This window comes from Bactrocera tryoni, unplaced genomic scaffold, assembly GCF_016617805.1.
Source record: "Bactrocera tryoni isolate S06 unplaced genomic scaffold, CSIRO_BtryS06_freeze2 scaffold_25, whole genome shotgun sequence".
Classification (NCBI taxonomy): Eukaryota; Metazoa; Arthropoda; class Insecta; order Diptera; family Tephritidae; genus Bactrocera; species Bactrocera tryoni.
The window spans coordinates 15,207,211-15,232,683 of NW_024395977.1; the positions used below are offsets into that span (position 1 = coordinate 15,207,211).

Sequence of the window (25,473 nt, forward strand, 5' to 3'; positions counted from 1 at the left end):
ATCTCGCTTAGTTTTAAGTGAAACGTACAATCGTTATGTGAGCAAAACTATTAAACTCTGTAGCAACAGGTTGCAAGAGTATAAAAAGTGATTTCTCCTTTCTCGAAGTTACCTTCAGAAATCTAAATATTTGTCTTTGACCTTTGAAATAGGCTTATTGAAAAATAATTTAACCTAGTGTTGTGCAGTGGTATTGATATGTATGTATAGTAATTGTGATATGTTATTTTTTTTGTTATTGTAGTGTTGATATACGATCTGGAATAACAAAAACCGCAAGGAGGTGGTCAGATGAAAGTATATTTGGCAACCGAGCTTATTTTTTATTCGAGGGTAATCCTTGGGAACTAATTATTCGGAATAGCCAAATATCAGACACCGGGGTGTACAGATGTCGGGTTGATTTCATCAAAGCACAAACCTACAATAGTCGAGTTATGTTAATAATAATTGGTAAGATCTTTACTTGCAAAATTTTTACGATAATTTAAAGATTAATGTCTTTTATTGTAGCGTTGCCTAAAGAAATCATCATAAGAGATGAAAATGGTTTTAAACGCTCAACAGTGGCTGGACCATACAATGTAGGCGATTTCGTGATACTTAAATGTGAAGCCATTGGAGGTAAATTAATAATATTAATTTAATTCTAGTAATAAAAATGCATAATCCGAATTAAGTATTTCTAAATTAAAACCTTTTCGGGTTTTTACTATTGTAACTAACTTGTGCTTATATAATACTTATTTATTTATTTTTTTTCGGAAAAATGAGTTAGAGTTTGTATCATATTCAGATTGGGCTTGTATTTAGGCTTGATGCTGCCCGTTTATCATAAGCAATTGAACAATATACCCGGGATTTCTTAAGGGGTTATGTACTGTTAGAATAAAAAAAAATCTATATTTTTAAATATTATCTTACTAATGTACATATATTTAAGAATCCACACAGAAAATTTCATATCGCTATAGTGAATATTTTCGAAGTTAAACGCAAATTTGAAAAGGCGTTTCAGATGCCTTATTTTCTTAATATGTTGTTTTCAAAGTCACTTACCACCATTAATCGAAAACGTCTAAGCCGATTTCTCTTAAATTTTAATACGAGCTTCCTAAATATATTTTTTAGTATATATTTGAAGATTTTTTCCAGGATCCAGTTATAGTGGATTCTGAGATTGGCTGTAGTTCCTTTCCAAATAAATATTTTCACTACTGCTAAGTCTTAAAATACAGTTAAAAAATACCCAATAATGGTAAAAATTTTTGGATTAAAAGTTTTTTCAGAAAAAAATCTTTAAAAAATCGCTTCTTTCGGTTTTATTTTTCTTCTTCCTAATTGGCGTAGACACCGCTTACGCGATTTTAGCCGAGTTAACAACAGGCGCCAATTGGATATTCCAAGCGTAGCCAGGTCCTTCTTCACCTGCTTCTTCCAACGGAGTGGAGGTCTTCCTCTTCCTCTGCTTCCCCCGACCTGTACAGCGTCGAATACTAACAGAGCTGGAGTGTTTTCGTACATTCGGACAACATGACCTAGCCAGCGTAGCCGCTGTATTTTAATTCACTGAACTATGTCAATGTGGTCGTATATCTCGTACAGCTCATCGTTCCATCGAATGCGATATTCGCCGTGGCCAACGCGCAAAGGACCATAAATCTTTAGCAGAACTTTTCTCTCGAAAACTCGCAACGTCGACTCATCAGTTGTTGACATCGTCCAAGCCTCTGCACCATATAGCAGGACGGGAATTATGAGTGAATTATAGAGTTTGGTTTTTGTTTGTCGAGGGAGAACCTTGCTTCTCAATTGCCTACTCAGTCCGAAGTAGCTCCCGTTGGCAAAAGTTTTCTAGGCTGACATTGTTGGTGCTGTTTACGCTGGTTCCGAGATAGACGAAATTATCTACGACTTCAAAGTTATGACTGTCAACAGTGACGTGAGTGTTTGTTTGATGATATGAGATATTTCGTCTTGCCCTCGTCCACTACTAGACCCATATGTTTTGCTACCTTGTCCAGTCTGGAGAAAGCAGAACTAACGGCGCGGATGTTGAGGCCGATGATATCAATATCATTGGCATACGCCAGCAGCTGTACACTCTTATAGAAGATTGTACCTTCTCTATTTAGTCCTGCAGCTCGAACTATTTTCTCCAGAAGCAGGTTGAAGAAGCGAATCGCCTTGTCTGAAACCTCGTTTCGTATCGAACGGCTCGGAGAGGTCCTTCCCGATCCTGACGGAGCTTTTGGTATTGCTCAACATCAGCTTACACAGCCATATTAGTTTTGCGGGGATACCAAATTCAGACATCGCGGCATAAAGTCAGCTCCTTTTCGTGCTGTCGAAAGCAGTTTTGAAAACGGCGGAGAGGTGGTGTGTGTCGATTCTTTTTCACGGGTTTTTTCCAAGATTTGGCGCATGGTGAATATCTGATCGGTTGTTGATTTTCCAGGCCCAAAGCCACACTAATAAGGTCCAATCAGTTGGTTGACGGTGGGCTTTACTCTTTCACACAATACGCTCGATAAAACCTTATATGCGATGTCGTGGAGGCTAATCCCACGGTAGTTGGCGCAGATTGTGGGGTCACCTTTTTTATGGATTGGGCAGAGCACACTTAAATTCCAATCGTTGCGCTTGCTTTCGTCCAACCATATTTTACAAAGAAGCTGATACATGCTCCCTATCAGTTCTTCGCCTGCGTGTTTGAATAGCTCGGCCGGCAATCCATCGGCCCCCGCCACTTTGTTGTTCTTCAAGCGGGTAATTGCTATTCGAAATTCTTCATGGTCGGGCAATGGAACGTCTGCTCCATCGTCGTCGATTGGGGAATCGGGTTCGCCTTCTCCTGGCGTTGTACGCTCACTGCCATTCAGCAGGCTGGAGAAGTGTTCCCTCCATAATTTAAGTATGCTCTGGGCATCGGTGACTAGATCACCTTTGGGTATTCTACAAGAGTATGCTCCGGTCTTGCAACCTTCTGTAAGCCGCCGCATTTTTTCGTAGAATTTTCGAGCATTACCGCTGTCGGGTAGCTTATCAAGCTCTTCGTACTCACGCATTTCGACTTATTTCTCTTTCTGTCTGCAAATGCGTCTCGCTTCCCTCTTCAACTCTCGGTATCTATCCTATCCCGCCCCTGTTGTGGTCAACCATAACGTTGCGAGGTAGGCAGCCTGTTTTCTCTCCGCTGCGACACGGCACTCCTCGTCGTACCAGCTGTTCTTTTGTACTTTCCGAAAACCAGTGGTTTCGGTTGCAGCAGTACGTAAGGAATTTGAAATGCCGTCCCACAGTTCCCCTATACCGAGTTGTTGACGAGTGCTCTCACAGAGCAGGAGTGCAAGCCAAGTAGAAAATCGTTCGGCTGTCTTTTGTGATTGCAGCTTCTCGACGTCGAACCTTCCTTATGTTTGTTGGCTTGCGTTTTTTGCTGCACAGAAGCGGATGCGATTCTTGGCTGCAACAAGATAGTTGTCTGAGTCGATGTTAGGTCCTCGGAGCGTACGCACATCTAAAACACTTGAGACGTGTCTTCCGTATATCACAGCATGATCGATCTGGTTAGTAATTTTTCGATCCGCAGACAGCCAGGTAGCTTGATGAATCTTCTTACGCTGGAATCTAGTACCACAGATAACCATATTTCGGGCCCCGGCGAAGTCGATCAGCCTCAACTTATTTGGGGATGTTTCCTCGTGGAGGCTTTATTTACCGACCTTAGTGCCAAAGATACCTTCTTTACCCACCCTGGCGTTAAAGTCGTCAAGCACGATTTTGACATCGTGGCGGGGACAGCTCTCATAAGTGCGCTCCAAGCACTCATAAAAGGCATCTTTGGTCACATCGTCCTTCTCCTCCGTCTGGACGTGGGCACAAATCAGCGATATGTTGAAGAACCTAGCTGTGATGCGGATTGTGGCTAGACGTTCATTCACCGGAGTCAATGATAGTACTCGGCGCCGGAGTCTCTCTACCACCACGAATCCTACACCAAATTTGCGCTCCTTTATGTGGCCACTGTAGTAAATGCGACAAAGACCTACTCGTCTCTGTCCTTGTCCCTTCCATCGCATTTCTTGGACGACGGGGATGTCAGCCTTTATTTTCACGAGGACATCAACCAGCTGGGCAGCGGCACCTTCTCAATGAAGGGACCGGACATTCCAGGTGTATGCTCTAATATCGTAGTCCTTATTTCGTTTGCCATGGTCGTTATCAAAAGGGGGGTTTCTCATCCGAGGCTGTTGGTAGTTTTTCATTGTTATATTTTTTTTACGTGGCGGGTCCCAAACCCAGCGCACAACCCTATGTAGGGATGCTTCGCCTTCTGACTTTATCTCGCCTTCGAACGGATGTTCTTAGGCTACCCAGAGGATACTTGGTCAAATACCGGAAGTTGTGAGCTGCTTGAGTCATATATAAAAGAATCGTTTCTGGCCACTCCCAAGTGAATGGCGATCATAGAACTTTCCTCACTTGCGTGAACTTCTACACATGATTCCATCCTCCAAACTTCTACACATGTTTCCTTCCTCCAACTTCTACACATGACTCCATCCTCCAAACCTCTTTCGGTCTTCTAACTCTAAACATTTTTGTGTGAGAACTTGCGAATAATTCTAAAGGGTCTCTCTGTACATTCCTCTGTTCGATACAATCGGTGAATTTGCGGATGCGCTTTTCTAGAGAAGTATTGGATGGATTTCCATTGAGTTTCCTGCTTCCAGAAAAAGTTTGTGCTTTGGAAACCAAATAAATGGAAAATCTTATTGGCTGCTTTATAGATAGATTCGAACTTCTTTTAGATAATGACAACGTCGTGTGACGTTTGAAACTCAAAGATGAACTTGATCACTGGCAGCGCCATTGGTGGCAGAAGCTAAAGTCAAAAGACAACAAGTTACCGACTATTGCTTTGAAAACGTTGAAGAACTGAGATTTAGACCTCGCTTATTCTGCATACTTCCTGTGACGAATGCGAGCACTGAACGCTCTTTTCGATACTTCGTCACATGGTAACGTGGTATAGTAGATTGATTGGCCTGGCGTTGCTGCACACGCATCATGACATAGAAGGAACTGCAGAAGAAGTTCTCGAAAAATTCTAAAAACTTGACCCACATGGTTTTGTTTATTATACATTGCAATTAAGTATCATATGTCACCCGCTTGTCTACGATTTATAATGTGTTTTTTCAATTTAGTAGGAAAGATGCAGAGGTCGATTTGAAATTTTTCCACCATAATATTAAATCACCCTCGATTTCGCAATTTATGGCTATGATTTATAACTCTAGAACGGCTGAACCGATTTGCCTGAAAATTGGTGATGAGGTAACTTGGAACCTCGTGTCATGCATAGGTTACTTTCTATCGTTTTATGTTAAAAGTCACAACAATTCATAAATAAAAAAAATTTGATTTCAAAACATAATCATGTGTTCAATATTCATGAAAGAAAAATTTGAACATTTTTTCTTCTAAAATACAAAACAAAATCATACAGCTACTGGCAGGGTACTGTAGTTTTTGTTTAACTACACATACATATATGTATTAGAATTATAGTGATAGTTGTATAGAGATGAGCACTTAATAGCCGACAAATATTCCTGTGTTTTCTGTCGTGGAGTATCTGGGTTTTCGCAGTCGATTTTGCAATTACATTCGATGAATGTTAAACAAAACATTCTGCTCTACTCCTGCAGTGCTATTCACTTTAAAAGCATACTTGTATATATGTGTAGAGACCATATATATGTATGTACTATTCCTTAAGGGATCGTCTTAGTGTGACCCTCCGAGAAAACACTGATTTTCGCAATTTTTCTTTAATGTTAACTAATCACTCCGATTTTTTTATAAACAGATACGTTCATGACGAATACAAAAAATTCTATTATGTTTATTTATTGGGTAAACAATAGTTAAATAAATGGTTGAAATGACACGTACAAAAAGAAAAGGTCCTGTACGATGCCCACGCTTGCGGCCGCAAGTTTAGTCTAAAGCAAAAATTTCAAAAAGACTATTAAGCTGTAGAAAAGTTGCTATCGCCCAATAGAAACTTTTTTGTTTTCTTGAAATTTGACGAATGACGGTGGTTTGAACAAAAAGTATCGATTTTTGACCTTTTTTTCGTAAACAAAAATAGTAAGATTTCAAAAAACCATTAAACCTTCCACAGCGAGATAGCGAACTATTTGAACAATTTATTTGAAAACCGTTTTGAAAAACACCATTCTGAGAAAACCGCGCTTAAAGATTGGAGTCGCTATGTTCCCCACTCTGTCCCTTTATACAAGAAACGCTGTAGCGACCGTAATAATTTGAATTTCGATTTCAAAATTTGAAGGAATGTTTATTATAATGCACAGTATTAAGTACTGCAACAAAAAATCTATTTCTCGCAAATTTCACATTGGCACGATACCTTGACCCTAGTCGAGACCAACGGTCTGATACACTTAGTCGAGACCAATGGTGCTTGGCTAGACCTAGGCTAGTTTTCATACATTTGTATGGAAATACGTGTTGTATTTGCGCTCATATATGTACAATATAGATACATTTTTGAAATTTCTTACCTATCGATTTGGTTGAAATCAAATTGACTGCCTTGTTCACGCTTGGCGTGGCAATAGCGTTCACAAAAAATGTAACATTTTGAGAAAAATTAAATTTTTTCTTAACCTCTAGCGGCTAAAGTATTTGACCTAGGTGGGTCAAATAAATTGCACGAAGGCCCTACCAGGGGCGTGGAAATAGGCGAAAAAGGGTTTTCACCATACCCCCCATTTTGTTTAACTACAGTTTGGGGGGTATGGGGCCGGGGAGGGATCAAAACCATTTTGCGAGTTAGTTCACATCTGGGGCTTTCAGGAAAGCCCTCAACCTCCTCTCTATCCCAACCATGGGCGTGGCAATAGTGTTCGCAAAAAATGTAACATTTTGAGAAAAATTACATTTTTCTTAACCTTTAAAACGTTCTAGCGGCTAAAGTATTTGACCTAGATAAACATACAAACCAATTTGGACATGAAACGAACATGAAAACAGATAAATCAACCGTGCGAAGTGATAGAAACATACCAAAGTTCATATATTTTCATACAAAATATATGGGGTCTAGCCAAGCACCATTGGTGCACTAAGGTGTAATATTATAATATCCTTTTTTCGTCCCTTTCGATACGATATCCTTGAATTTTTTTTCTGAATTCTATAGACAATAAAATTCTGGGAAGCTACCTGGAAACACAAGTCGTTTGCTACACTCTAAATATATTTAAATAACATTTAAAAACAAAATATGCCTGGCCAGACCCGAGGGTCTCGATGAGGGTTAAAAACATCCAGTACGTGTGATTTTTGTTTTATGAAAAATATTTCACACCACCTTGACTTTTCGTCAATAAATGCCACAAAATATTTTGCACCGCCATGGGACTTACACCTCATTGGTCCACACACGTCACTGTGCACAATCTCTAGCAGATCGCCAACTCTGTTTCCATCTGATCTAGGAAAAGTTGCACGCACTTGCTTTTCACTTGCACAAATTTCACAATCGGAGAGTACTTCAGTCTGATTAAATTTTAAACCATATACCGAACCGTTTGCCATTGATTTCAAATCGCGTTCGTTAACGTGTCCCATTCTATAATGCCACAAATCAATATTGTTTTTGTAATTTGCCAAATTTGCGAAATCTTTCGAAGTTTTTAAATAATACAAATTGCCAATTCGTTCGGCTTCCAATACCACTTCATTATCTTTGTTCATAATCACGGCTTCGTTCTTTTTGACCCCAGTCAGTAATTTTAGCAACAGACAACAAATTTGTACCCAAATCGGCCACATGTAAAACGTTTTCTAAGTCTGAGTCAATTTGTTTTCCGCGAACGTTTGCTGTGGTGCACACTTTACCAACACCACTTATCTTCGTTGAGCAATTATTTGCCAAACTTAGTTCGTCATTTACTAGTTTAACACTTTCAAAAATGTTTTTATTCGCACTCATATGAGATGTGCAGCCACTGTCCAAACACCATCTCATATTTCCTATAGGGACGGCAAATGCTTTTTCCACTGAACATAAAGCCACTTTTGCTTTTTCGTTTGTTTCTTCACTCACACACGTATTTTGTTTTTGTTGTTTGTCATTACAATTTCTCGCGAAATGTCCCGGCTTACCGCACCGATAGCACTTTTTTGTTTCCTTTGAATTTGACAAATTACGATCAACATACGATTAGCATTGCTTTTTCTTTATGTAAAGCACTTTATTGTCTTCCACTTTGTCTTCCACTTTGTCTTCTTTTGACTTTCGCGACTCGTGTTCTTCGAGAATTTTAACACGAAGAAGTCGTTCGCGATAAGGTTAAATAACGCCTGAATTTATTCAATATGGATAAACATGTCTTTACAGTTTATGAAAGGATATAAGAAAAGAGAATATAGAAAAGGAATACAGAGTTGCAAGAGGTACATAGTTGTAAATTAAAGTACATATTCAGTTAATACTATTTACTACGAACTACTTCGCCTCCGCAACAGTTTTATGTTTTTATTTATTTTTTTATAAAGTACCCGAGGTGCCTTTCGGAAAGGCTCGAAGGACCATGTTTAAAGTTGAACCCAATGTAATGGGAAGCACACATCACATACGTACAATATCGTTGATTAAAATAAAACATCCGTATCAAATCGAAATACAATTATATATTTACACTTTAATTCATTTATTGTAAATTACGTATGTCGTTACAGTATATTGCTTTACAGAAGTAAACCGAATACCCAAAAGATTTTATCATGCAGGCTCGTCGTATTACGTTAATGTCGACTTGACCGTAGTGCGCAGGATCCTCGGGAGCGAAATGTTGATGAGCGCAATGTCCATGTGTGACTTGTGTAGATCGAATTGTTAAAAACCCAATGTAATGTTTACGCGGCGCAGTGGGGAATCGAATAGCGTCCGCTTTCCTTTCTGCCCATCCTTTTTGTTGGGTGGGTTGATTGATGTAGAAGTGTGGTGAGTTGTGTTGAGTGGTAATGTATTAGTATGGTGTCATCAGATAGTGAATTGAACTGATTTATTATTAGGGTGCGCCAGTTTTCCTGGGTAGAGGGGGGGCAGGCTGAAGTCATTTAAACATTGCTATCACGATAAATGATGTCTTTGACAACAAGGAGCGAGCGGGTTTAGACTAGTATTTCATATATTAATCTTCATGTTTCAAGAAAATAATTATTTGCCCCCTCCAAAAACTATTTCTATTTCTATGCGGCCTTGAGCTATATAAATAAGCAGGATTACGAATTGAAAATGTCTGTTCGGATGACCGTACGTAGAGCAAAACTGTAATTGTAACTTGACTGAAAATGAAAATATCTTGAGGGAAGAATTTAGTATACCATCCCAGGATTTCGGGAATAAAATGGGTATGGTCGGATAGAGGTGATTCTCCAGATCACGAATATATATGGTTATAGCCGCAGGAAGCTTATAGTTTTCGAGTTATTCGCGTTTTAAGTTGAAAATTTGCAATATTTTAATTACATATTTTCGATATATATAATTAATTTTTCACTTATATTTTTCACTTTTATATACACTAACACATCACTTATTCATTTGCACACATTTATTTTATATAATATAGTGCAAAAATAGCTTTTAATAAACATTTAAATTATTGTTGAATTTGATTATTTAAGAATAACAAATGAATTACAAACAAATTTGTAAAAATAAATGTGTCAAATAATCAGTGTTACTATAGCAAAATATTATACAAACTTAAATAAAAAAAAAAAAATTAAGAAATATTATACCCTAAATACAGGAAACATAATCGTTGATAAACATTAAAAAAAACCATATATATTCGTGATCTGGAGAATCTCCTCTATCCGACCATACCCATTTTATTCCCGAAATCCTGGGATGGTATACTAAAGCCGACCCTATCTTGATCCAACTTTGTAGTATAAGCGTTCATTGCCAAAAAAGTAAGGCGGAATAAGTAGTTTTAATCACACCGTTGCACTATGGTCGGAAATTTCATTTCGTTGGCCAAAAGTCAAAATATTTGCAGTCCCGAAATATGTTGTTGTTTCTGAAATCTAGTAGTCAACGCTCCAAAACAACCAAAAATGAATTTTGTTGTTGTAGTATGCAATTCACCGTTTTTCGGTGAGTCATCGAAGTTGAATTTGTTTGCTTCATTTGTAAACATAATTGCGTTCGGTGTTTTATAGTGCTTACTTCAATTGCTTGTTAAAGCTGAAAACAAAGCGTGTTAAATAAAAGTTTAAATGGAATACGAAGGTGATGGTAAGTTTATTAATTTTGTAAAATATAATACTCTAAAGTTGGATACTCTAAAATATAAAATAACTTTTTCCAAAAGTCTTTAACATTTTGGAATTTATTTTATTTTTTAAGTTTGAGTAAGCTTAACACATTTTGTTTAGGAGTGTTAAGCATAAGATTAAAAACCAAATTACTTTGAAGTGTTTAGTTTTTGAAAATGTTTATCTCGATTTGCGGTTTTTTGCGGTTTTTGAGTAAATTTTTTTTTTCAGTCGTCATTTGTTTATAGAATTCAGCAGTTTTTGTTATTTGGTTGACCAAGCAGAAAAAAGGAAAAAATAATAAATTATTTTATACAAAAATGTGGAGCCGATGACATTTCAGATGAATGCTATAAATATTTAACAAAAAAAACACACATGCTTAACAATAATTTGTCTGCAAAGTGGGAAAAGTGTCATAGAAGATTAGATGATTTTAAAATTAAATATTCTGGCTGGTTTTGTTCAGAAACTGTAATAAACAGGCAAATAAATTTAGAAAACACTTCCCCAGAGACTCAATGCACAGTAGAACTAAGCCCAGATGAAAAAATTGTATCACTAACTGCACGCCCGCAACTTAAGTACTCTGAGAAATCTAAACGAAGTAAGAGAAGACAAGCAGCAAACCTCTCGATGTCAGAACACAACGAAACAAATCTGTTAGTTCAAGCAGCATCAATTTCGGCTCGAAAAGAAGGACAAGTAGATTAGGCAGTTGTTTTAAAAGAAACCATCGAAAGTCCATCAAGACCATCCAAGATTAGGAAGCTATATGTCGATGATGTAAAAGCACCTATTGTAATGTCTGATAAGGAAGCGTTAGCATTTCTTCTCGAAAACAATTTTTCGAAGAGGCAATACTGTTCCATTCGGACTTCTAGCAAGGAACGTAACGCTAATATTTATCCACCCTATGATAATATATTAGCAATAAAAAGTAAGTGCAGACCCGATGGTGTACTTGTAGATGGCAAATGTGCAAAGGTTCCTTTACAAATGCTTTAAACCATACGGCTAAAAGAATTATAGAGATGCAAAAGGAAGTATTTGCGACAATTACGGGTAACTTCATATCAACGGAAATGATATTTAGCTCCGGTTTTGACAGCAGCTCTGGTCAATCTCAATATAAGCAATCTTTCCTTGATCAAAGTACATCACGAAATGCTGATTCATGTCTTTTGGCCACAACAGTGATTCTTGAGACTCTTGAGTAGCGCGGGAGCTCCGATTTAGAATAATTGTTTTCCGCAGTCCACACGATTTTTTCGGCCTTTAAAATTAGAATACACGAGTGAAACTAAGGAAAGCTGCTGACTTAAATAAACAAATTCAAGAGCTTGAAAACTTACGTGTTGAAATCGAAGCTGGTAAGATAATCGAAATAACGTTCAGAGTGTTTTTAAGTGTTATAGATGGAAAAGTTTTGAATGTTTTAACCGATACAAAATCAAATAAAAAATGTCCAATATGCCATGGAACCCAAACTGACTTTGTTAAAGCCACAGATTATAACAGCGTAAAATTTCATCCTATCGATGGAAATCTAAAGTACAGAATTAGTCCACTGCACTCCTGGATTAGATTTTTTGAGTTCGTACTACATTTAGGATACAAGATGAAAGTAAAGAAATGGCAAATTAGATCGGAGGAAGATAAAGATGCAATTAAGATAAGAAAAGAGTATATCCGGAATGAGTTGTGAAAAGAACTAAGTCTTCATGTTGATGTTCCGAAAGCAGGTGGTTGTGGTTCCACAAATGACGGCAACACGTCGCGAAGAGCATTTACGGAATATGATAAATTTTCGAAAATTTTAGGAGCAGACACTGAATTAATAGTTCGAATGAGAATAATATTAATATGTTTATCTTGTCAATTTTCCCTAAATTTAGATAAATTTGAAGAGTATTGCTTTCAAACTGGTCAATTATATCAAAGAAAGTACCCCTGGTTGCTAATGACTCCCACAGTACATAAAGTTATAGTTCACTCAAAGCAAATAATGCAGAATACACCACTTCCTGTTGGTTACTTCGGAGAGGATGCAGCTGAGTCACGAAACAAAATATGTAAAAGCGACAGACTGCACCATGCACGTAAGACTAGCCGCATTGATAATCCTTTCGATGTATTTCATAGAGCTCTCGACACATCGGATCCATTAATTTCATCTCTTCGCTTAAATACACGTGTGCGCCAAAGGAAGCGTTTAACGCTGCCACTAGAAGTAAAGGAATTATTGTATTGTGAGGATATCGGTGAAACATGTGCGACTGAGAATTTAGAAAATATGAATGGCGACGAGGGCGACGAGGACGATTATCCAGAAGAACTTGAACATGAAAATACATTTTTGGATAATGAATTGTATTTAAATTAAAGAGTTTAATAAAATTTTAATATTTTCGTAAATACGTATGTAAATTATATTTTCAATTTCCAGAAACAACATATTTACTTGTAAGTATCGTATATTTTCTCATTTAAAACTAAAAAAAATAAAAACTCAGAAAGAAAAGAAACAAACATTTTATGTAAACATTTTTTTTAAATTTTAATTCTAAATGTTGATAATTAAAAAAAAAATTAATTATTTTATACAAAAACACTTAAACTATACTGCAACTTCAAATTCCAATTAAAAATTCCGTTATTTTAAGCTTTAATAGTTTTGGCCAAGAAAAGTGATGTTTCCGACCATAGTGCGTTGCCTCGCCCACAAAACACCGAAAACATATAAAGTGCTACAACTAAGCACTAAATTAAGATATGAAACTTTAATTTGGCACAGCGGCATTTGTAGGAAATAAAATTTTGAAAAAGGGAGCGTGATCTTTCTAATAGGTTTACTGTAACTACATATATCCTAGACCACTAAACCTGTTATAGGTTCGATTAGGACAATTCTTATAGGAACTTTTATCGACAGAGTTAAAATTGATAATGGATAACATGGCAACCCTGCCATCTCCCCATAAACGATGCCGTTAAAAACTTCTAAAAACACGATGAATCAATAACGAAACACGTTAAAGACATTAAATTTTACTAACAACACGGTATGAGAAAGCTTTATATGAGCCGGTTTCAAATTTTTCGTCCGATTTTTAGGTAAAATCACATATCTCAAGACTTGCTAGACCGATTTCTACCAAATTCCATAAGTAACATTGTTATGGGCGAAATCGAACAACCACGCCTCTTTCACTTTCTAGTTTATAAATTAAGAAATAGGTAATATAAAGAGATAAAATGTTGCATCATTAGTGCCTTTGAAGTATGCAACTTTTTTCTTCTTTACTGGTGTAGACACCGCTTACGCGGTTATAACTGAGTTAACAACAGCGCGTCGGTCTCTTTTTCTTTCCGCTATATGGCGCCAATTCGAGATATCAAGTGCAGGTAGGTAGTTCTCGACCCGGTCTGTCGGAATGGAGCTCTTCCTCTGTTTCCACCGGCGGGTGCTGAATCGAAAACCTTCAAAGCTGGAGTGTTGCCAATGCACAAAACCTTTGTCTCGAACACTCCTAAGACCGACTCATCAGATGATGTCATTGCCCATGCCTCCCCATCATATAGCAGGACGGAAGTGATGAGGGACTTTAAAGTTTTATCATTGTTATTCGAGAAAGCCCTTTACTTTTCAATTGCTTACTTAGTCTACTATAGCACCTGTTGGCAAGAGTGAATCTTCGTTAGATTTCAAGGCCGATATTGTTGTTGGTGTTGACACTTTTTCTAAGATAGACGAAATTATCTACGACTTCAAAGTTATTCATTTGCCAAAATAGATTTTGGTTTCCTTTAATTTGAGTTACTGATGCATTTGTACTAGTATAAGGAGAAAAGATATTACACGATTGCACATATGTATATCTGTACATGTGCTGACATTATCTGCAAAATAAAAAGCGACAGCGGTCCTCATACGGAAAAAGAGACCTACATACTTCTTGAACTAAAAAATTAGAGAACACAAGAATCGTTCAAAATCGTCTTAGAGGAAGAGGTGAGTGAAAAACCTCAGAACGTTACAATATTGCGTAAGGATCTAGACGAAACTACAACACTTGAATAAATCTCCGAGGCACTACTAAAGGAGTTTGGGATAAAAACCTTGAGAAAACAAGCGTCAAAAGTATGAGAAAACCCCGCAGGCTTATACAAAAAGCTTTTGTATGCCGATTCCAAGGCTTCACTCAACTTGGACTAAGTTAAGATAGTGTAGTCTATCTGTCGCCTCCGGGAACACTTCGTTGTTTTAGGTGTTTCAACCTGGGACCTATGGAACTGAAACTGGAACACAAGTTGCAATATTATGCACAAACGCTACGAGATGCATGCTCTGGAAATTTGATTATTCGGTCTTGAGTACGACTGGCCACAAGTATCTGAAGACGATGACATCAGTAAATAATTAAAGATTTTGCAGTTAAATCTTAATCACTCTGTTGAACATAGGATGTGCTTGAAAAACGATTTCAGAAAAAATTGCTGCGAGCAATACTGGCGGCTGCAAAGGCACTAGGCGAAGATGCAGCTATGCTATTATAATGATATATTTTTAACCCTGGTCGAGACCAACGACCCCTATGTGTTTATATACATTTGTATGGAAATACGTGTTGTATTTACGCTCATATATGTACAATATAGACACATTTTTGAAATTTCTTACCTCTCGATTTGGTTTCGGCTACTCTGAACTACCTGAAAAAGAAAAATGAAACTCGTATGCGGCTTTTAAAATGAAATACAACGCATTCCTTTTAGTTCATTTTTTGATTTATTTAGGAGCATATGAATCTTTTTTGAGCGATTTTTCAATTGATTTTATGATGATGGGTCCTAAGAACATATGTAATCAATTTTCGAATGCTGTTGACAAACTGGATTTTAACATTTAGAACAGAAAAATCGAGTTTTAAGACGCAATTTATCGCTTTCTTGCAAACAGTCTGCAATCTTTCCTTCCTTTGAGTGTGTAAGCACTTTTTGATGTTGAAGCTACTAATCGTGATGGGATGTTGAGTGAACGACCGAAAAAGGATTCAAAAGCCAAACGACAAGATAGATGTTTGATGACATTGTGATTGTTCATACGATTTCCGATATTGGGCGTTGCCAATGTTCTCGATAAATTGTAAAGAAAAGTGCGTCGTGCATCCTTTTTATCTAGATGGTCGATTTCTTTGCAAACTACGTGGCTTCACCTTCACAATCCTTTGTGTAGTGTAGGGTTGAAATCAAATTGACTGCCTTTTTCTTTTTCGGAACATAGCTACAAATCGAAACGAGATTATCGTGAAACCCGAAAAGAGTAGAAAGCAACGGACCAGACGGATTTTTTTTTTTCAATTCTTCGGGTAAACACTTCTTATTGGCGCGAATAGTACCGACGAAAGCAAGTCCAATGGTAGCCAATCGTTTGGCTCCTGTCAGTGTTGTGAAAAAGTTGTCAGATGCTATTGTTCTGCCGGTGTTTTCGTACCGTTTCACAAGTTTGAGCAATATATTTTCTCCATGGTTCACTTCACGCTCTCCGCCATCCTTTTTTCCCGTGTACAATATACCTTGCAATGGGTATTTTGTTTGTGAGTCACATGCCCACCAGATTTTCATACCGTATTTGGCTATTTTTATTGCGTAAACTTTGTCTTGCCACGATACAGAAACAAATGCTCATCAATCGTTACATTTTCATGCGGCTCATAGTTTCTGGCGAGGTTTTCATTTAAAAAATTCCATATATCGCGAATTGCGGCAGCCTTATCAGATTGTAGGCAGAATGAACGTGTGATGCCATTGAGTGTCATCGCCGATCGAAAGATGGGAAGAGCATCTGTTTGCCACAAAAGTGGTGTAAACTGCATATTATTGTGCATATACCAGAAGCAATAAGAATGCCAATAAATGCATCAAGTTCGGTGCTAGTGAAATCCACCGAAACTTTAGGTTTTGAGGTTAGATTTCCTGCATTCCATTTTGTAAATTGGTCTCTTCCATAACGATTTCCTTGACTGATGATAATAAATAAAATATTGATAGTAAAAAACTGTTTGAATACCTCAATAGGAACAGAGTTTTGTTGCTTCGGTCCAGGCCTAAAGCGCATAATATTGTGTGCACGAGTACGAATTGCTTCATTAGCCTCTTTTTTCCATTCCGTCCCATCTTTACCGTAGTAAGAAGTTTCAGTAGCAGCTGGAGTTTAACGCTCTTCTTCTTGTACACCATCGATTACTTCCTCTTCGTCGCTATCTAATATTTCATTCGGCTCGATTTCGATTTCATTTTCAATATCCAAAGCATCTTCAAATGGCACATAATTGACATCTCTATCATCGTCATCGCTTTCGAATGGATCCACTTCTTCACGCACAACATCATTATTTTCATTTTGAATGTCATTTACCAATGCTGATGTTAAGCGATCATAAAAATCTGCACTGATGTTTTTAGAACGTAATCGTGTATTATACACATATTCCACTTCATCACTCATTATTATAACCAAAGCGAACAGAATAATAAAAAAACAAGATGAGAACTGGAGCGAAATATGCGTATTTTCACAGTAATAATGGGTTGTCAAAAAAGTCTTGAGGTATTTTTATTGAATTTTTTTTTTATTGAAATTGAAATGAATTTTTGATGACTCATGCCCAGCTCTTGACCGAGGTTACGCCTGCTACTATGCCGGTCTTTTTCGACCAATTCAGCGATTTTATCGCAATTTTCGACGACAGGCCTTCCGGAGCGTGGCGCATCTTCGACCACCTCTACACCAGAACGAAAACGTTGAAACCATCGTTGTGCGGTGGAAATGAAAACTGTATCGTGTCCATAAACTGCACAAATTTTATTGGCGGCTTGAGATGCATTTTTGCCTTTATCGCAGTAGTACTGTAAAATATGCCGTATTTTCTCTTTATTTTGCTCCATGTTTGCGACGCTATAACTAACGAACGACTTAAAAGATACGACAATCAATCAAACACGTTTTAGCGCGTGAAATGAGCCTTCCAAAAAGGTATAGCATGACCCGATGCGATGAATAAAACTAGAACTATGCGCTTTCAGCGCCAACTAGCGAAAATGTTTGTAAACACACTTTTCTTTTGACTGTTTCCCTCTTTTTCTCTGCTTTCGCACGAACAAGTCGAGCGCAAAGAGCTTGCTATAGACCCGAATGAACATATTTATGCATGTGAGTATGTTTATATGAGTGCTAGATAAACATACAAACCAATTTGGACATGTAACGAACATGAAAACAGATAAATCAACCGTGCGAGGTGATAGAAACATACCATAGTTCACATATTTTCATACAAAATATATGGGGTCTAGCCAAGCACCATTGGTGCACTAAGGTGTAATATTATAATATCCATTTTTCGTCCTTTTCGATACTATATCCTTGAATTTTTTTCCTGAATTCTATAGACAATAAAATTCTAGGAAGCTACCTGGAAGCGCAAGTCGTTTGCTACACTCTAAATATATTTAATAACATTTAAAAACAAAATATGCCTGGCCAGACCCGAGGGTCTCGATGAGGGTTAAGTGATTTGCGAAGTCAGCCAGATATGTACCAGTAGATTTCCAATTTAGCTATTCCATTATATTGCTTGAATAAAAGTATACGAAATTTATGTTTGATAAAAGTGAATTTTGTTTGTATTTTCACAATCTCATTCTCGGAATTATAATTTTTATAATTATAAATGTTACACAATTTAATTTTAATGAAAATAAGAGTCGACAAACGGGCGGCGAGAATCCTGTTCCGATTTGCTGGAGCTGGCAATCGATTTCTCGCGGATGGAGGTCGGAAGATATAATCTCCGACCCAATGTAATGTTTACGCGGCGCAGTGGGGAATCGAATAGCGTCCGCTTTCCTTTTTGCCCATCTTTTTGTTGGGTGGGTTGATTGATGTAGAAGTGTGGTGAGTTGTGTTGAGTGGTAATGTATTAGTATGGTGTCATCAGATGGTGAATTGAGCTGATTTATTATTAGGGTGCGCCAGTTTTCCTGGGTAGAGTGGGGGCAGGCTGAACTCATTTAAACATCCTGGGCCCCCTAGGCAAATATTTTGCCTAGTATTCCACGAATATGTTGTTGTCTGTATTTTGGCGTACTGCTGGTGGAGTAGCCGAGGCGAAGAATACATTCTGACAGCAGAAGTATTTGATGATGGAGTTGTAATATACTCCCATTTATCCGGATATGCCGAGAACGGATTTTGATTTAAACATGATACATGTATTTTGTATACATTTTAATTTGCGTGCAGGTATTTAAAAGAAGCAACTTTATTTTGCGTGCTTATTTGATTTTGCTTTTTTGACGACTCATTACTATGGCAAAAAAGTGTATACGTGGTTTGATTTTATTTATTTCATTAGAGGTTATTTAAAATTTCTTATTTCATCAGTATGTTGTACCGGTTGTTTATTATTTGCCTTTTCTATGTTTTCGGCTTATAAAGGATAATAACTCCACGTCTGGCTCAAATGTGGCCAGAATGGGTACTTCTTATCCCTAGATTTAGGACTATGAAATTAGAGGGATCTTGCGAGAGAGTGGCCGTGAATGGAGAACGGCTTCGATTCGTACAGTAGAGAATCCTTCACAATTAATTTGATGCTTTGTATAGCTGATTCCTATAATCCACCCATATAAGGAGCGCTTGGATAAATACAATAAGAGCGACCTTAGCGACGTCACTGTATCGCATTGGGAGTATGGTGATCCCTTAACTTGCTCTTGAGATTCTATTTATTTGAAAGTTTAAGCCTCCTTGGGGCAATATTGTATGAAGAGTGTCAATTTTTTTGACCTTTTGATTCACTTTTGTTATGTTTTATGATTAAGTGCGTATGCACTAATTTGACGTTTAGTAGCCCGCCTCCTCTCTAGGATTTGTTCAGAATTGTTTTTTCATTATTGGCGAAAGCCATCCCGCGGATTATTAATCTGAACTGTCAGAGGTAACTCTGACTTTGTTTTTTATACCAATTTATGGTGTATTGGAAAATTGTGGCTCTAGTGGTAGTCGTACGATGTACCGGCCATTATTTACTCGATCAAATGTGGTTTTAGAGAAGTGCTCACGATACTGATCTTTTATAGTTTTGTTTGTTATTGGAAGTTTTCTTAACGTTTGCAATTTACTTAATTGTGAATTAAGGTATTTTTTCTCAACTTGAGTTGGTATGGTGATAACTGGTTCTGTAACTAGTCCACTTTGTGTTTCGCTGTGCAGCGTTTGAACTCTTTGTGCCTTTGAGCAACATGGTGTCTTTTGGCTATTTTTCGAATTTTGGTTTTCGAGATATGCTTTTGCAGTTAAACCCGTGGTTCTTGTTTTATAAGCGCTTCTTTGGGGTGAGATGGAATATGTGCTGTAATGAAGCATTGAGTGGTGTCTTTTCTGACAATATAAACATTTAAATTTGCTTTGGCGATTTGTATATGTATGGGCATGTGACAGAAAATTTGTGCAAAGTCCTTTTGACCTGAGAAAATTACTTCGTTCGTTAACTTTTAAGTTTTTAAACTTCTCGCTAGATATAAGTTTATGCCCTCTTTTACATAGTAAAAAGATGACGTTTGTTTTCTTTGTACGGATGTGAACGTTTGTGTTTTGTAAAAGCTTTATAGCCCTGACAGACGAGCAAAATTAATGCGCCTTAAGCAACGCTAAGGCGCTTTGCAATTTTATGGTAACAGACGGCAGACTTGTGCATTTAGACAGCTGATAGTGAAATTTGTTTATTTATTAAAAAAAAGTGAAATAAAAAGTTAAGAATAATGGAAAAATGGATAGCAAACGGTGCGTTGATTATTTTCTGCCATCTAAAAGTATTAAAATTTAATTTTATACTCTCGCAATAAAGTTGCTATGGAGATTATTATAGTTTTGTTCATATAACGGTTGTTCGTAAGTCCTAAAACCAAAAGAGTCAGATATAGGGCTATATATACCAAAGGGTGACGAGTAGAGTTGAAATCCGAATGTCTGTCTGCCATTCGTCCATCCGTCCGTCCGTCTGTCCGTCCGTCCGTCCGTGCAAGCTGTAACAATTGAGATATCGTGATGAAACTTGGTATACGTATTTCTTGGCTCCATAAGAAGGTTAAGTTCGAAGATGGGCAAAATCGGCCCTCTGTCACGCCCACAAAATGGCGAAAACCGAAAACCTATAAAGTGTCATAACTAAGCCATAAATATATATATCAATATCATCGGCATACGCTAGCAGCTGTACACTCTTATAAAAGATTGTACCTGCTCGAATGAGTTCTGCAGCTCGAATTATTTCCTCCAGCAGCAGATTGAAGATTGAAGAAGTTGCACGATAGGGAATCGCTTTGTCTGAAACCTCGTTTAGTATCGAACGGCTCAGAGATGTCACTCCCGATCTTGTTGGAGCTTTTGGTGTTACTCAACGTCAGTTTACATAGCCGTATTAATTTTGCGGGGATACCAAATTCAGACATCGCGTCATAAAGGCAGCTCCTTTTCGTGCTGTCGAAAGCAGCTTTGAAATCGACGAAGAGGTGGTGTGTGTCGATTCTCCTTTCACGGGTCTTTTCCAAGATTTGGCGCAGGGGGAATATCTGGTCGGTTGTTGATTTGCCAGGTCTAAAGCCACACTGATAAGGTTCAATCAGTTTGTTGACGGTGGGCTTTAATCTTTCACACAATACGCTCGATAGAACCTTATATGCGATGTTGAGGAGGCTAATCCCACGGTAGTTGGCGCAGATTGTGGGGTCTCTTTTTTTATGGATTGGGCAGAGCACACTTAAATTCCAATCGTTCGGTATGCTTTCGTCCGACCATATTTTACAAAGAAGCTGATGCATGCTCCTTATCAGTTCTTCGCCGCCGTGTTTGAATAGCTCGGCCGGCAATCCGTCGGCCCCTGCCGCTTTGTTGTACTTCAGGCGGGCAATTGCTATTGGAACTTCTTCACGGTAGGGTAATGGAACGTCTGCTCCATCGTCATCGATTGTGGAATCGGGTTCGCCTTCTCCTGGTGTTGTGCGTTCACTGCCATTCAGCAGGCTGGAGAAGTGTTCCCTCCATAATTAAAGTATGCTCTGGGCATCAGTGACTAGATCACCTTTGGGGGTTTTACAAGAGTATGCTCCTGTTTTGAAACAAGATAGTGGTCCGAGTCGATGTTAGGACCTCGGAGCGCACGCACATCTAAAACACTGGAGACGTGTCTTCCGTCTGTCACAACATGATCGCCACGACTAAGTCAGTCAGCCTCAACCCATTCGGGGATGTTTCATTGTGGAGGCTGAATTTGCGGACCATAGTGCCAAATATTCCTTCTTTGCCTACCCTGGCGTTAAAGTCGCCAAGCACTATTTTCACATCGTGGCGGTGGCAGCTCTGATAAGCGAGCTCCAAGCACTTATAGAAGTCATCTTTGGTCACATCGTCCTACTCTTCTGTCGAGGCGTGGACGCAAATCATGAAGAACCTCGATTTGATGCGGATTGTGGCGAGACGTTCATTCTCCGGAGTAAATGATAGTACTCGACGACGGAGTCTCTCTCCTACCACGAATCCCACACCAAACTTGCGCTCCTTTATGGGACCATTGTAGTAAATGCCAGAAGGACCTACTCGTCTCAGTCCTTGTCCCGTCCATCGCATTTCTTGGACGGCGGTGATGTCAGCCTTTATTTTCGTGAGGACATCAACCAGCTGGGCAGTGGCATCTTCCCAATTAAGGGACCGGGCTTCCAGGTGCATGCCCTCAATACGTATTTTTTCGCTTTCGCGCATATATTATATCTAAACGCGAATAAATAAACGCAAACTATTTTTATTTGCTGTATATTTTTCAATGCCCGTATACCTACAGATAGGATACAATTACATAACACAAATTAAGAAAATACATAAACGGTGCGGTGAACCAAAACAACTTTGGTTTAACAAATTAAATATTTTACATACTAACTACCTTTGTACATACATACATAAATTGAAATTCCAATTTGACGATTTCTTAGCATGTATCTTGTTCCTTGTCAAACAAGAATAAGCATAATTGTACATAAAATATTTAACGCATGCTATATGCACATAACGTCCACTCGTACCAGTACAAAGGATATTGACCTAGTTTCAGTGCGCGCTGATACAAGGGCATACGAATAAATCCATATAAAAATAGTTTTTCAACAAAAACAAAACAGCAAGTGAATACAAACACGATCAATAAAAGCGATAAACGCGTTGATTAAACGGGCTAAGAATAAGTACCTACTCTTATATTCTTTAATATAATTTAATTTATTAGAAAGGATTAATTTTGACACTGCACAAAATATAATTTCTGCAAAATAATCTATTGAGGTTCGATGTTGGATCGCTGTAGGTCAGCGCTGGATGTCGATCGAAGGAACGGGCGAAAGGTGTCGACGCGGCGCAGTGTGTAAATGAATGTGTTGTAGACGAATGTTAAGATGCGAAAGTGTATATGGCGAAAGTTTCGAACGAATTGTGTCTGCTTTCCCGCTGTTCATCCTTTTTGATGACAGCTGTGGTGAAGTAAGTGTGCGGTGCCATCGAATGTGGTGTATTATGCTGTCTTGCTAGGGTGCGCCAGTTTTTCCCAGGTAGAGTGGGGCGATGCTTAACTCATTTAAACATCCTGGGCCCCCTAGGCGAATATTTTGCCTAGTATTGCGTATGTATATGATGTTTCATGTATTTCTGCGTACTGCTGGTAGAGTTGCCGAGGGCGCAGAATACATGCTGTAAGTCCTGAAAGTGCCTTTGGTTTTAAACATACTATTTTGTATTTATTTGCTTTTAGGCGTGTATGGCTAGGGACTATAATTTGCGGGTTTATCCGACTGATTATTATAGCAAAAAAATGTATGCGTTGGTTGCTTTTATTAATTTTATTTGCGGTTATTTACATTTTCTTATTTTATTGATTTGGTATACCGGTAATGTATTCTTTGCCTTTTCTGAAATGGTTTGCATTTTATTTATTCTTTAAAGGATAGTAGCTCCACGCCTGGCACAGATATGGCCAGAATGGGTGCTCCTTAGCCCTGGAGTTAGGACTGTGACAATAGAGGGATCTTGCGAGGGAGTGGCAGTGAATAGAGAACGTCCTCGATTCGTGGAGTAGATAATTCTTTATACTTAATTTGAAGCTTAGTATAGTTGATTTCTATAACTCACCCATATGAGGAGCGCTTGGATAAATACGATCGCATTGGGATTATGGTGATCCCTTAACTTCCTTTTTGAGTTTTTGCTCATAATTTGAAAATTTAGCTATGAAGCAATATTGAACGAAATATCTCGAATTTTTGACTTTCTAGTATGTACAATTGAAGATATAAGCGATATTATTTACATTTTTCCATATAGAATTAGTAATTAGATTGTGTTCGTGGTATCGCTTTGTGTGCGCACATAGATGTTGCGTAATATGGATATTCAGAAATCGTATTGGCTTGGTATGTGGGGAATAGTTTACCCATCGCTATATTTATATCTGAGAAATTTTAGTTCGGTTTCATTTGTTCGTCCCATAAATCTTGCGTCAGTAATCATAAGTGGCGAAGGCCACCCTGGGGGGTCGAAAAGTGACAGATATTTGAATTTTTATTATTGTCAGATTGTTTGTTTTTTCTGTAAATATGTGGGATGTTACACAATTGTGGCTCCAAAGGTAGTCGTGGGACGTACTGGCCATTATTTGATCGCGTAGATGTGGCTTTAGAGAAGTCTTCACAATACCGATCTTCTAGAGTTTTGTTCGTTATGGGGGTAAGTTTTCTTAACTTTTGAACTTTCCTTAATTGTGAATGGTGGTAACTAGTCCATTTTGTATTTCGCTGTACAGTGTTTGAACTTTATGTGCCTTTGAGCAACGTGGTGTCTCTTGGCAATTTTTAGAATTGTAGGTTTCGGGATTTGCTTTTGCAATTGAACCCGTGGTTCTCTTTGTATATGCGCTTCTTTGAGGTGAGATGGGATATGTGCTGTAATGAAGCAATGTATGATGTCTTTTATAACAATATAAGCAGTTAAATCTGTTTTTGCAATTTTTAAGATTATGTGTATGGGACAAGCAGTTTGTACAGAGTCTTTTTGATCTGACATTTCTTTCGTTAATGTTTAATTTTTTAAACTTCTCGCAAGTTTTAAGTTTATGCCCTTTTTTACATAGTTCGCATGACGTTTGCTTTTTCTGTTCGGATATGAACGATTGCATTATGTGAAAGCGTTTGTTTAAATTTTTGTTGCTTCTAGCTTGGGGTATATTTAAGCTTCCATTTTGGTCGTGTTTAATGTTCTAAGTTTTGATTTTTTTTCTTCTAACCTTTCCGCAATTTCATATTGGGTGGTGAGAAAATCTTTCATTTGTTACCACGTTGGGTACTTTTTTCGTGATGAGAGCGATTGCTCCCATAGAAGAAACGACTTTTCTGGTAATGCGGCGGTGCAAATGTTGACCAGAATTGGGTCCCAGCTGTCTGTGAGAATATTTTGTGTCGACAGAATGGACAAACAATTAGAAACGGAATATTACACTTGTTTTTTTCTTAATTTTTGGCAAGTTAGTGTCGTTATTTGTTTATTGACGAGTATTCTTTCGTTTTCTTATCTAGCGTTTAGAGCTTCCCAAGCCAAATTGAAATTATCGTCATTAAGAGCGAACTGTTTGACTATTTCCCTGATTGACCTTTTGTTTTGTATCGGAGGTGATACACTTTTTGTGCTTTTGATAGTTGTGGATGGTTGATGTAAACGGCTGTAAACATGTCCCGGAAGGACGGCCATTCATAGAATGTTTCTGTGTCACATGCGGGCACCTCAAGGGGGATGCCTGAACTTGCCTTTTGACTGTCTATTTGTGGCAGCTCTACTCTACAGTAGGGAGTAGGCGCAATTGCTTTAATGAGCTTTAGTTGATCGGAGATCATAGCTTTTGTTTCTTCGTACTGGTCTAAGCAGTGTTCGTATATGGCGTAAGCAGATAATTGAAAATTGTGTTGTAGATCTGAATCGTCAGATTTAACTGTGCCGTCATG

General features: G+C 38.0%; 1 protein-coding gene across 2 annotated transcripts in view; it reads left to right on the top strand.

The window, feature by feature from the left end:
• The first annotated feature begins 244 nt into the window (after positions 1 to 244).
• LOC120780465 (nephrin-like) overlaps positions 245 to 25,473 on the top strand; it is a 791,640-nt gene continuing 766,411 nt past the window's right edge. For both annotated transcript variants that reach the window (XM_040112743.1, XM_040112744.1), the window contains exons 1-2: positions 245 to 453; positions 514 to 624. In XM_040112743.1, the coding sequence (XP_039968677.1) occupies positions 438 to 453; positions 514 to 624 (127 nt within the window). In that variant the 5' untranslated portion in view covers positions 245 to 437. The remainder of the gene's footprint in view (positions 454 to 513; positions 625 to 25,473) is intronic.